The 13,744-nt window shown below is 44.4% G+C and overlaps 1 protein-coding gene across 3 annotated transcripts; it reads right to left on the reverse strand.

The window, feature by feature from the left end:
• Positions 1–2,481: 2,481 nt before the first annotated feature.
• LOC110087661 (alpha-2,8-sialyltransferase 8F) lies at positions 2,482–11,926 on the reverse strand. Of its 3 annotated transcripts, none has more exons than XM_072976987.2 (7): positions 11,376–11,926; positions 9,743–9,820; positions 7,922–8,074; positions 6,866–7,010; positions 4,583–4,695; positions 3,661–3,747; positions 2,482–3,262 (listed from the first exon to the last, which is right to left on the reverse strand). In XM_072976987.2, the coding sequence occupies exons 1-7, from the start codon at positions 11,561–11,563 to the stop codon at positions 2,800–2,802; spliced, it is 1,227 nt and encodes a 408-aa protein (XP_072833088.2). In that variant the 5' UTR covers positions 11,564–11,926; the 3' UTR covers positions 2,482–2,799. The 3 variants fall into 3 exon arrangements, with proteins under 3 accessions (XP_072833088.2, XP_072833087.2, XP_020665185.3); XM_072976986.2 differs by having other exon boundaries at positions 7,922–8,077; XM_020809526.3 differs by lacking the exon at positions 11,376–11,926 and adding an exon at positions 9,910–11,365 and having other exon boundaries at positions 7,922–8,077.
• Between the last annotated feature and the right edge of the window lie 1,818 nt (positions 11,927–13,744).

Genomic DNA, 13,744 nt, shown 5'->3' on the forward strand with positions numbered 1-13,744 from the left:
GCAGTCCAAAAAAATTTGCAGTTTTCCAAGCCCTGCCCCTCTTTCCTTCTATCAGGTAAATAAGATAATACAGAGCTCAGAGTGTACCATCCTACAAACAATTCTAGTTGCATTTTTCCCCAGATGAAACCCCCAAAAAAGCACAATCACCAACTTAAGAAATGAATAACAGACAGATCTTAACATCTAAGGATGCCGAGAATTTGTGCGTGGGGGGAAGAAGAGTTAAAATGTTGGCTCTCCCTACCGTTGTGCATCATGAAAGGCAACACCTCCAGAAGCGCAAAGTCTTAAGTCTCGAGTGAAGAAAAGTTTCCTGGAAAATGTGTCATGCACTTTGAGAACACCTGCCATATACAAACTCTGTTTAGCTTTGATCCTGTCTCTAGGAGTCTGTGAATCATGGCAAATTATTGCGGAGATGTAGGCAATTATGCTTATGTCACAGTAACCCTCTCCACCCTCCTGGATTCTGGCCATGATATGTAAATCGCAGGGGGGGTGTCTCTGTATTGCCGTAAAATTGAGAAACTGGCCCTTATGGTTGACTTTGCTGGGGTTTGTAACTGAAGTCGGTTGGGCATCCATTGGGCATAGTTTAGCTGGAGATAAGGTCGGGATGATTGTACTCATGGGACCCCTTCCAGCTCCATAATTCTAATCAAGACCTGAAATTATCTGAGTCTAGGTCCCTCAAATGTAGAATGTGGATCAGTGGTAGAGTACGTGAGGAACTGCAACCCTGGGCATCTTCTGCTTAAGAAAGTTTATGTAGTAGAGGAAAACTTTCTCAGATATCTATTGTTCTCTTCCCTGGAGAATTAGAACATACTAGAGCAAACCACACACACCAGAAATGCAAATCGTTTGATCTGGTCTTGTGGCTTTAATTCCCGGGGGGGGGGGAGGTCTTTAGACCCACATCCACGTAGAATGCACATTGCTCATTACGTGCAAATTACAAGCTTCCGGGCTTGTAAACAGACCCCCGAAATCTAAAAACTTCCAGGAGATTAACTGTCGGCACCGTATATATCTTTACGGAAATTGCCTTGTGCTTTGTGTTAATAATTTAACAAGCGTTTGGTTTGTTAGCCACGTCAGAGAAATCTACAATAAAAAGTGGTTCAGATTTCCCTTCTCAAAGAAAAGAAGATTTTTATTGACATTTATTTATTTATGTGTGTGTGTGTGTGTGTGTTGCTCTGCCTATGAGCTATAGCAAACACACCTGCTCCCCATTGTATAAACACAACCTCTGTCAGAAGGTGTTTCCCGAAAAGCCCTCTAGGTCAACAGTGGAGGCAGAGGATCAACCAATGTCTGGCTGTGTCAAGGATCCGGAATGGGGGTAATGATATTTATATTTCCCATTCATTAAAAAGCGTTTCATTCTGACTCCACAGTCTAGCTCTATAGACATATATTCTCTTGAGGGACCAAGATGTTGTTCAGCAATGCACTTTTTATTCTACTGTTATGACCTTACTTTTGTAAGCCATAAATTATCCCCCAGCAAAGCGCTTAGGTGATTTCCTGCAAAAGAGCATACTTTTATCATTCTTTACAGTTGTCCCTCATCTTGCCCGTCTTCAGAAGGCCTCTGGTCCTCCTTGTAAGAGGCCAGAATATGAAGCAGCATTTATTCCTCTATCATCACCACCATCATCATGTCCCATCCATCAAGTTAATTCTGACTTTTCAGGGTTTTCCTCATAGACAGTACTCAAAAGTGGTTGACCATTTCCATTTTCTGGGGGTGCCCTGGGACTATTGTGCAGCTTGCCCAAGGCCACCCAGGCTGGCTGTTCTCTCAGGAGGCCCATTGGGGAATCAAACTCCCAAGCCTCTGACTCCACAGCCAGATACCTAAGCTACTCAGCTATACGGCCATAGTGGAAGGTACAGTATATCACAGGAGTACACCGCCTCACATTTCATAAACATTTTAGTATATCTTTTCATGCAACAACACTGAAGAAATGACACTTGGCTACAATGGAAATCAGTGAGTACACATCTTGTATAACAGTGTAAATGTGCTGTCTTCTCAAAATAACGCAACACACAGCCATTATTGTCTAAACCAGGGGTCACCAACCCCCGTCCGCGATGGTCTGTGGGCTTCCGGGAACTGGGCCGCAGAGACGGATCTCCGCCTCCTGCCACACACACATGCACGGTGGGTGTGTTGTGCTCGTAAGTGGGCGTGTCACGCTTGCAGGTGGGCATGTTGCACTCACGCACATGCACAAGCATGACACATGCATGACTGTGAGTGCGACACGTCCCTCCGCGAGTGCAACACACCCACCTGTGAGTGTGACACGCCCACCCGCAAGCACAGGGGTGCCCCCGCCCCCCATGCATCGAGCCCACACACCCCCAACTGGTCAGTGGTCCCCAAAAAAAGTGGACCGCTGCTCTAAACCACTGGCTCTTCCATCTGTGCGTACCCATCGACACAAATCCACATAAAAATCCAGTTTTAAACTTCCAAATCCTTTACTTCCTTACAAGCCATGAAAAAAAAAGCACAAGTGGGAATGTGGTATGTGGAACATAGATTTGTCTACATGGGCGGTCTAAAACCCAAATAGATAAGTAAATAAATAAAACCAACAGGCTGCTTTCAGCCTGAGGGCCAGACGTTCCCTGCTTCACAAAAACAACACTCCTCAAATGACCTTCGAAGTACCTGTCCATTCTGTCTCCAGACTGTGTCAATGTCACTTTCAGGGTCTGGTGGGCACTGTAACATTTTCCTCACCTCCTTTTTTCCCCGTAGAAACGCATCTCTCACTTACACTTGCCAAGTCGTATGTGCAACGCGCCTTGGGTGTACATTCCAAGATACTTGGAGAACTCTGCAGGCATGGCGTGTACCCCAGGCTTCGGCAACATGTCGTCGTAGTAGTGGTGAGGGATGGCTTGGTCCTCCAGGCCATGCGGGAAAGGCCAGAAACCGTAGAGCGTGATGCGCTGGCAGAACTCCAAAGCCATGTTGACAAACATGAAGCCAGAGGAGAGGCGACGGGGCTGGAAGTCTCCCTTTTTCCAATATTTACTCAGGCGGCCCAGGTATTGTGGATTCACAAAGAGGGCCCGATGCATCAGGCCAAAATCCTCCATAGTGTAGAGAGCCCGGTAGCCAAGATCGCTGTGCCCTACAAAGGAGAAGGAGGGGATGAGGAAGAGAGCATCTCCATAGGGACGCAGAGCATCCACGAAAGGCTTCCGACGGGCCAGCAGGTTCTTGAACCTGCAGGGAAAGAAAGAAGGAAAGACAGCCAAGCTTCAGGATGCAGACCAAGCCATATCAATCAGCAAGGTGGCTCCATGACCCCTGGGTGAAGACGAGGGCCATCACGGTTAGATGCTGAGAACTCTCTGTTTATTAGACCACTCTAGTTCACTCCTCTGACCTACATTCCAGAATTCCAAGTACCACGTCTTCACAATGTTGTGTGGTTAATACCACAAACACTTGCACACGTGTTGCCATTGATAACTGGGAAGCACGCTTTCCTCGTGGAGGTCACCCACAAGCACAAAAAGCAATGCTTAGGCAAGCAGCCTGTCTCCACATTACTCTCGTCTTTCCGCTCGGTGGAAACTGAGTACAATCCTGACTTATGGGCTTTCCCGCCATCCTCTTACTTAGTCGTAAGGATGCTGGGGTTGACCGTCACCAGGTTTGTCTTGGTTCCCACATCGTCGGAGTAATTCATGGGAGGCAAGTTGAACCTGGGTAGAGAAAAGAGGGGGAAACAGGCGTTTCCGACTTTAGACGGTCTAAATAAAATCAAGTATCTCTTTTATTTATTCACTGGGTTTTTGTGGAGAAGTCAGGCAGCGCTGATGCCACCCATTGGCATTGCGTGGGTTTGTTTATTTTATTGCCGTGTGCCATGAAGGCACTTCTGACTTGCAGAGGCCCTAATAACATTTTCGAGGAATGGCTTGACATTGCCACCATTGAGTTTTCATGGCCAAGTAGGGATTTGAATCCAGATCTCCTGAGTCCTAGTCCAACACTCCATCTACTACACCACACTAGCTCTCGCTGTTTATTAGGTACTATTTTATTCCACTTTTTTTCAGCGATGTTGGGGTAGTGTACCTACTTCTCCTCTTCCCTGCTTTATCTTCACACACAAAAATGGGGAGGAACGTCAAGCTAGGGCAGTGTTTCCTAACCTTGGGTCCCCAGATGTTCATGGACTACAACTCCCAGCAATCCTGGCCAGCACTGCTAGTGGTGAAGGCTTCTGGGAGTTCTAATTCAAGAATATCTGGGGACCCAAGGCTGGGAACCACTGGGCTAAGAGATAGCAGCTTGCCCAAAATGACCCACTGATTTTTACATTTTGGTGGAGATTGGAATCCAGATCTCCCATAAGGTCCGAGGTCATTGCTGTTCAAGCCATTGGTCCCACTGAGAATCCTTTGACAACCAAACCGGGTTGCGGTCTTCCTATCAATTCCTCAGGCCTCAGTAAAGATTCATTGTTTTTTATGACCCTACCAACCTGATGTTTAGCCAGTTGACCCTTAAAGAAAGTGGCGGGAAAAGCATTACCTGACAACTAAATCAGCCTGATCAATCTCCTGCCCGCAATGACTGTCCTGCAGGATTCCACCATTGCCCACCACAGCGCAATATTTGTACTGAAAGTCCGAAAAGGGTGATCTCTAAATATGGGAGCAAGGAAATAAAATATATTTTTAAGTTGTTAGTCAGTTTCAACATGAACATATTAATACACACACACATATTATATACATATTGAACAAATTAAAGAGGCACAGCATAAGCTTGAACACTGTCCAGGAAATTAGTAATTCCAATAAAATACTGGTATAGTTTATCATTGAAAAGCTCTTTCTGTACTGTTGACCTGATTTGAACTTGAACTGGGTTGATTCAGTGCAGAGGACTCTTTAAATGGCCTTAAATAGACCCTGGGTTGGCTTAAACAGACTTTGATCTGTGCATGCATCTGTCCTGTCTCGGTCGGCATTTTGTCCTTGTCCATAAACATCTTTTCTGGAGTTATTCTCTCTCTCTCTCTCTTATTCTAAGTGGCATAGCGCTGCATCAGTGTTGCAGACAGAAACACTCCAGTGCCTTTGTGACAGAGCGCTAAACTCAAATGCTTTATTTCAAAAAGCTTTAATAGGGAAAGTGTTTGGACACCAGGCATATCTGCTGATTTCCCGATGGTCCCTCACGGCATCAAACACATCAGCAAAGGGAATGCCTCTGCGCATCATGAAACGGCTCTTCACACAACCAAAAACAGGTCAAAAGCGGTGTGAATCTCCTGGCAGGTGTTGAGAAAGAAAAGAAATAATTCCTCAAAAAAAGTGATTCCTCAAAGAAAAGAGTGAGACAGGGAGAGAGTGATGGCCGGTAGGACCAGACATATTCCCACCCCCTGGATCTGTAGAAGAGACCAGAAGAATCTGATAGAAGATGGGGAGGGGGAAAGAAAAGTAGTAGTGGGCAAGGGGGTGGTATAAGAATTAAATAGGAATTCAAGGGTTTTTAAAATATTTTTTTAATTGGGGAGGCACTATAGTTGGCAATCACAAATCAGGACTAGTATTAATTTTTTTAAAAAAAAAATAAACTAGAGAATGGTTAAACACTTAAGGTTTTCAACATGGAATGTGAAAGGCTTGGGTTCTAACACGAAGAGGGCTAGGATACGAAACGTATTGAATAAAAGTAATATGGATATTGCATTCTTGCAAGAAACTCATGAAAAAAGGAGGGTTTTAATGAATTGAAGGGCAAATTAATTCAAATTTCTGAAAAATTGTTTGGGACTTCAAAATCTCGGGGAGTAGCAATATTAATATCAATAAAATGTGAATTTAAAATTGAAAAAATGGAAAAGGATACTCAAGGCAGATATTTGATATTGCAAGGTAAAATAAAAGAAGACATTACAATCGTAAATGTTTTTGCACCCAATGAGAGACAGGAGGAATTTTTTTGAAAATATATTGAGAAGGTTGGATAAATTGAGGAAAGGTTTCATGATATTAGCAGGAGATTTTAACATGGTAATGGATATGAAGAAGGATAAATCAAAGTTGTGAATTGGGGAAGGGAAAATTAAATGTACAATGTTAAATAGATTAAGGAATAAAACAGATTTGAAAGATGTTTGGAGAGAATTAAAGGGTAAAGAAAGAAAGTTCTCCTTCCACTGACAGATACATATTCAAGAATAGATTATATATTTGTCTCTAAAGATTTACTGCCAAGGGCAAATGATACAGCCATTGAAGTCATCCAAATATTTGATCATGCCAGAGTGAATATGGAATTGGTGCTTAAATGTGATTATAAGGAGGCAGTAAGGTGGAAAATTGATATGAATATTTTTCGGTATCCAAACCTGATTGCAAAAATTCAAAAAAGATTTAGAAGAGACATGGGAAATAAATGAGAAGGGAGGAGGTCAACCTAAAATAATCTGGGACTCTATGAAGTCTGTGGCCGGGATCCAATAGTTGTGGGTTTTCCAGGCTGTTTGGCTGTGTTCTTAAGGTTTTTCTTCCTAACATTTCGCCAGTCTCTGTGGTCGGCATCTTCAGAGAACAGGAGTCAGAACTCTGTCTGTGCTCCGGTGCAATTTGTTGGATAGTTGAGCATTTATTCCTGTGGGATCAGCTTTCGTCCTTTTCAGGAGATTGGGTGATTATGGTGACCAGCATGTTTTTTGTTTGTGAGTGTATTGTTCCCTATTATTATCATCATCACTGAATCAGACCACTGCCCATTGGCAACAGAGCATTCTAGGATCTCAGGCATCTTCCCTACAAAAGTTAAATAAATAAATTCTCCCACCTCTGGTAGCAGGTTCCACATGTCAGATTTCACGGACAGCTTCTGTCCTTTGTCTCCATCTAAAACGATGTGTGACCCCAGAGGTGTGTTTTCTTTGGTTGCTACAAGCCAAAATGAAGCATTGCAGCATTGCCTTAATTCTTCCCTGTAAGGGGACAGGGATTTTGTTAGGGTCACCATGGGGAAAATCCTTCCCCCACCCCCGCTGACAAATCTATGGAAAATTACATCAATAAATCAAGTAGAGAAAGCCTCCCAAGCTTGACCTCTGGGGATCACATTTATTGGTGAGCAAAAGAAACATTCCATGTGATCAACCCGTTTTCTCTTTTATGAAGGGATTTTTCTCAGTGCGTTTACCCTCCAAATACAGTACCGATCACAAAGCAAAGCACTGTAAAAAGCAAAATGCATTGGTGAGGAAAATAGCATACTATAACAAACTGCTTGAAGGAGTACCTTAAAAAAGTGGTGATGGACCTATTATTTAGTTTACTCCTAGAAATATACCATATGTGCATTATAGTTGTATTGTATCCACGGGGGATCGGTTCCAAGCTCCCCTACCCACCCTGATGCTGAAAAATGCAGATTATAGCAAACACTAAACATGGCATTGTATCTGGCTCCCTTTATTGGCCAGTTCTGGTAACTTCATCTTTAGAAATATATATTTCTAGGATTGTTCTTTTAATATTCTAAATATTTTCAGACCACAGATATGTGAATCAGCAGATACTGATCCCGCGGATAAGAGGATCCTACTGCATTTCCATGGAAACTCTCTGATCTGAGCTTGGGAAAAGTTACTCTTTTTTTTGGACTACAGGTTTCAAAATCCCCCAGCTAGCAAAATCAATGGCTACCACGGGGGGGGGGGGTACTTCTGAGAGCTGTACTCCAAAAAAGTAAATTGTTATCAACCTTTGTGTGGATTGCCCTAATCTGATAACATTTAGGAATCTCCACCCTTTTCAGCAGGAGGGGCTCAGAAAGATGCTTGCAAACCAACTCCATAGGTATCTCTCTGAACAGGTACATGAGTAGCACTCTTACCTGTATTTGGCCACTGCCACGGCATCAGGCTCCCAGTGGCATTCCTGCGAGAGGACCAGATGCTCCAGTATTATCCTGTCCTTAGTGGGGAGTTTCCACTTCTTGATCACAAGGGTCTGCACCTTGTCACTGGCTGTCATGTGAACCCGAGTGCTACTGGCCAATGGGAAATGGAAGAAAAAAGGAGAGGCTGCTGAGTAATCACCCAATGGCTGTGTCTAATTGAAGCTGATGAATAGGAGAGGTGTGTGCCCTACTTTGGGAGCAAAAGTGTAATATAAATGTACAGTGGTGCCTCGCTTGACAATGTTAATTCGTTCCAGCAAAATCGCTGTAGAGCAAAAACATTGTAAAGCGAAATAAAAAAGCCCATTGAAATGCATTGAAACCCATTCAATGCATTCCAATGGGCTGAAAACTCACCGTCCAGTGAAGATCCTCCATAGGGGCGGCCATTTTCGGGTGCCTGTATAGCGAAAAATGGCTCCTAAAAACAGCAGGGATTCATTTTGTACCCCCGGTGGCCATTTTGAAACCAGACGATCAGCTGTTTTTAGATCGTCATAATGCGGAAATTGATTCCCGAGGCAGGGAGCCGATCATTGTGAAGCGGATTTTTCCCATTTAAACCATTGTTTTGCGATCACTTTTGCGATTGCAAAAACCTAATCATCAAGCGATTCCTCGTTAAGTGAGGCAATCGTTAAGCGAGGCACCACTGTGATGCGTAAATGGCTCATGCGGCATCTTAGACTTGATACAAGTAAACTGCACATGAAAGCCAGCATCTCAAAACAAATCCTGTCATAGTTGTTGTGAGTTTTCCGGGTTGTTTGTCTGGGTTGTTCAGGTTTTTTTCTTCCTAATGTTTTGCCAGTCTCTGTGACCGGCATCTTCAGAGGACAGGATTTTGCTATCCCACACACTGCACCAGAACACAGGCAGAGTTCTAACTCCTGTTAGACATCCGCTGTCAACTCCTTTGTTCTCTCTCTAAGGCAATTAGCCTTCCTTTGTTCCGTGATCACCCACACCCCTGGGAGTGTTTTAGGAGCTATGGGACAGTATATAAGCAGCACATTTTGCTTGCTCTCACTCACTTTTTCTTTCACTTTCTCCCACATTTGCACTCTCTCCCGCTACACACTCTGCTTGAAATATGTTTGGACTACATAATCCAGAATTCCCAAACTAGCCTCATCAGTGGCCGTGACGAGGAGGTTTAGTCCGAAAAGGAATTTTTTTCCCCACGCTGTCCACAGACACTCGGGGTAACAAATATCTGATCAGTCACATCTGTCACAATAAGCAGCCAATCTGCTGTGCTTGATATTAAATGCGATTGTGTTAATCTGCGCGGCTGCGACTTTATGTCTGCAAAATTGCCGTTTGGGCAGTCTTGCGTAAGCAATGTTGACAGTCAACTTTTTCAGGAATACAAAGCAGAATTTGTAACAGGTGTAAGAGGAAAGTGTCAGGATTAAGAAACCACAAGCTGTAACCACACAAGGAGGAGTTCAGAGATGCATGGAGGAGAGTTAAACTATATAATCTCTTTTCTGTCAGCTTTTAGGGAACTTTCAGGATCTCAAAGTGCTTCCTTCGTGCCTTTCCTTGGTTGCAACCCAAATAAGGAGAAGCTTGTAGAAGAATTACTTTGATTGTTGATACTTTATAATTTTTGAAACACACACATGTGTCTGAATTGCATAGCCTGATTTAACCCAGCCCTCTAAGGCTTGAGGGGTTCATCAGCAACCTTAGTAAACACATTTACTGTACTTCATTAACAGGACGACTTCAAAAGCCAGCAATACTCACCTTCCTGAGAGATTCTTTGCTTGAAATAATGCATACAGTTCATTACACTTCGCTCTTCGTTGTACGTTGCCCTCTTCTCTGAAAAGAAAAATGTATACATGGGGTAGCAATTGGGTTGAGAACTGCTCTCTGCCGAAGCCCCCACTAAGCTCTCCATGAGAATTTACCCTTCTCTTTACATGTCCTGTTCCTTAAACTAGCAGTGTTTCTGAATTTGCTCATACAGCTCTTCTTTCTGTCCCCACAGAGAATCAAGTTATACATCACAGAAAGCACATCGTTAGAACAGTAAATTCCTTAACTATAGGAAACATATTGAGTGCAGTGTCCACTTCTGGACACTGCGCTCGAAGAAGGATTCAGACCAACTGAGCAAGTTCAGAGGAGGGCAACAAGGATGATGATCATTTGACTGGAAACCAAGCGCTAGGAGGAAAGACTGTCAGACCTGGGCATGTTTAGTCTTGAGAAAAGAAGGTGGAGGAAAGATGTAATAGCACTCGTCAAATACAAATTCAGAACAAATCCTGCCTCTCCTCTGTAGGACAAATACATTGTCCTACAAAGGAGGGGCAGGATTTGTTCTAAATTTCCCCAGAGTGCAGGATATGTAATAATGGAGTCAATTTACAGGAAGCTACACTGAAGTGGAACCTCTGGACAAACTTCCCGTTAGAGCAGTATGGAAATGAAATGAATTACCTCGGGAGGTGGTGAGCGCTCCAATGCTGGAGGCATTCAAGAGAAAATTCGGCAGCCATTTGTACATATATTTGGATTTAGATTCCTGCTTTGAGCAGAAGTGGATATAGCACTCAATATGTTTCCTATAGTTAAGGAATTTACTGTTCTAATGATGTGCTATCTGTGATGTATAACTTGATTGTCTTGATGACCTTATAGGCCCCTTTCAACTCCATTATTTTATGATTCTATGCAGGCAGCAGTTTAAAAGCCAGATTGCTGGTGACTGGAATAGCTTCTCTCTCTCTCTCTCTCTCACACACACACACACACACACACACACACACACACACACACACACACAGCTTTAGCTTAGCAGAAAAGTCCAGTGAATATATCTGCTCAGGTGCAATTATTAGTGGGCCCAGATAATGCTTTCAGAGGACCAATTTAAAGACACAAATCTATTTGGTCATTTAAGACACGCATAGAGAGAGATCCTTAGATCTACTTAGGAGGCAACTGTACAAAGAGCTAGTAGCAGAAGGAAAACAGTGGTCTCAAAACCACTGAAGATGAGCTAAGGTGGTGGATCAGCCCCACAGCATCCCCGTCGGGTGCTGTTAAGGGCTGTGTGTGTATCCTTGGAGCCACGGCGTGTGCCCCACCACCTCCTTCAAACAATAAAGCCCGGCCTTTTTCGTGCATGCCCCTGATCCTTTCCACCTACAAGTGGCCTCTTCTTCCTCTCCAGAGTCACAGCTCCGTGGCAGGACCACGTCCTTCGGATGCAGATGGTCCCGGTTCATCCCGCGCATTTGGTGGAGATTTTGCTGCCGGCTGACGACGAGAAGGAACCAGACAGAGCCACCTTCCGATCGGGCATGAAGCAGCTTCCGACGTTCCCTTGCGCACCTGTTCCCCAAAGAAATGGGATGGTCTCACTCACCTCTTGGTCCTCTGTAACAGTGAAAGAGTGAGGCTGGCCAGAAGGACCACGCAGACGACCAGCGCCAAGTTTTTCTTCCGAAGCCGGACGTCAAGGGCCATGGCACCAGGGATCTGGTGCCAACTTGGATGTCTCCTTCTGATTCCTGGTTCCTTTAGGTGTGCCCTGTGCAATTGCCCCTGAAACATTCCTCAAAACCACTGCTTACATTTACACCTGGATTGGCCCCATAAATCTGCCTATAAAGCTCGCCACACCTTGCCTGGTGGTGCCTTTTCTCTCTATCTGTCAATTTGCCCCCAGGAAATATCAAACATTTCTGAAAGGCATCGTAGCGTGCAGCTGGCACGGTGATGCCTCTGGCATCAGAAGAGGCATTTCTAATTTTTGGATACTCTGAAAAAACCTTCTATTTGATGACGAACTCCTGTGTGTTGCGCTGCTAAGTCCAACCGGTCAAAGACCCATGGATGGATCCTGTGTCCAGGCTTGCTCCTCAGTCTGTACAAGAAAGGTGTGTGGCTAATATAACTCTCCACAGCCCTCTGACACCAGTTTCTGGCATGCTATCAACAGGAAGAAAAAGCGCGGTGGATAGACACTCGTTGAGGTTACCAAGCACCAGCTTCTGATTCTCCAATTCAAGCCACAGAAACTACAAGGAAGCAGCATTAAAATTGTAAATACCACTTGTATGAAGCCGCAATGATACTAAAAGTCTGCTTTTGTGTTTTAATATTGATCTTGGTTACCATTTTAATATATTGGTGACATGAAGCTCCACATCCCCAGATGACCCCCCCCCAACAGCATATAGATGTTAAACAGCCTTGGGGAGATGATTGAACCCTGAGGAACCCCACAACTGAGGGCCCACGAGGCCGATACATTCTCCCCAAGCTGAACTCTCTGGGGACGGCCCTCCAAGAAGGACCGGAGCCAAGCGAGAGCAAGGCCACCAATCCCCTACTTGGAGAGCCTCCCCAGGAGGTCGACGGTATTAAAGGTGGCTGAGATATCAAGGAGAACGAGCAAGGACATTTTTCCCCTGTGGGCCTCCCTAAGTAGGTCATCCAGCAGGCTGACCAATGCTGTTTCTGTGCCATGGCATGGCCTGAAGCCTGACCGAAATGGATCTAGGGCATCGGTTTCATCCAAGAGAGCCTAAAGCTGGTTGGCCACAACCCTTTCAACTACCTTGCTGAGAAAACAAACATTGGTGACGAGCCTATAATTGCCAGTGTTGTCCACTGCCAAGCTTGGTTTCTTTCTAATGGGCCTAATGAGTGTTTCTTTAAGGCCTCAAGAGGCCCATTTATTAGTTCAGCGGCCCCTTCAGTTATCACTGGGCTGGCATCTTTGATTAGCCAGGCCGGACAAAGGTCAAGGAGGGAGGAGGAGGAGGCTCGGCAGTGATCAAGGACCTTGTCCAACTCTGTGGACATCACAGGTTGAAACTGAGTAAATCTCAACAGACACAGCGCTGCGCTGGACGTCTCAGCTCAATCCACTGTTTCCAAATAGGGTGCAAGATCCCGGTGGATGGCCTCCACTTCTGATTTTAAAAATGCTGCAAATTGGTCACAAGAAATGCTAGATGGAGGCCAATCGTTGTGGCCAATTCTGGATAGGTTGCGTACTAGACAGAAAAGTTCCGCCTGCTGATTGGATGCTTCGCTTATCCGGACAGTGAAATAGGCTTTCCTAGCTGCCTCTACCTTAGCAAGATAGAGGTTAGACACGACCTTGGCAGCTTCTATGTGAGCTCCTAAGCACCAGAAACCTTATGGCTATTCTTTATCAGAAGATTTACATTTAATGGATTTATTTATATCTCCTCTTTTCGCATATTTAGAGGTCCAACATCATTGTTTGACTAGATACACTGAACGCTGCTCTCGCTTTAGACGTAACGATTTGGCTCTGCTTAGATCTATGGTGATTTTCATCATCATAATCATCAAACTGCAGAGCTGGAAGGGAACCTATCGATCATCGAGTTCAGGTCTCGTCGAGGAGGCACAAACGGGGAATTGAACTCCTAACCTGCCAGATGCCTGAACCACTGTGCTGTCCAGCCCCTCAGAGTAAAGTTGAACAGCTATGAGCACCTTTTACTAAAAGTGGAAATTGAAAACCAGGTGGATTTGAATACATTTCAATTGGGTGACCTATCCGTGCCGAGTCCAGTTTGTCAACTCTTGTGTTACAACGAGAAATTCAACTCTCTGAAATGGAGGGGGCGGGGAAACAGTTTAAATGGCTGTGCCGTCTTTTAATGATTTTTAAAGGAAATTGTAGCCATTTTGTCATTGGGCGGCTTTGTTATTCTCCTGATTGGATTTTATATGTTTTACATTTGACTCATT

The sequence above is a fragment of the Pogona vitticeps genome, chromosome 6 (genome assembly GCF_051106095.1).
Source record: "Pogona vitticeps strain Pit_001003342236 chromosome 6, PviZW2.1, whole genome shotgun sequence".
NCBI lineage: Eukaryota > Metazoa > Chordata > Lepidosauria > Squamata > Agamidae > Pogona > Pogona vitticeps.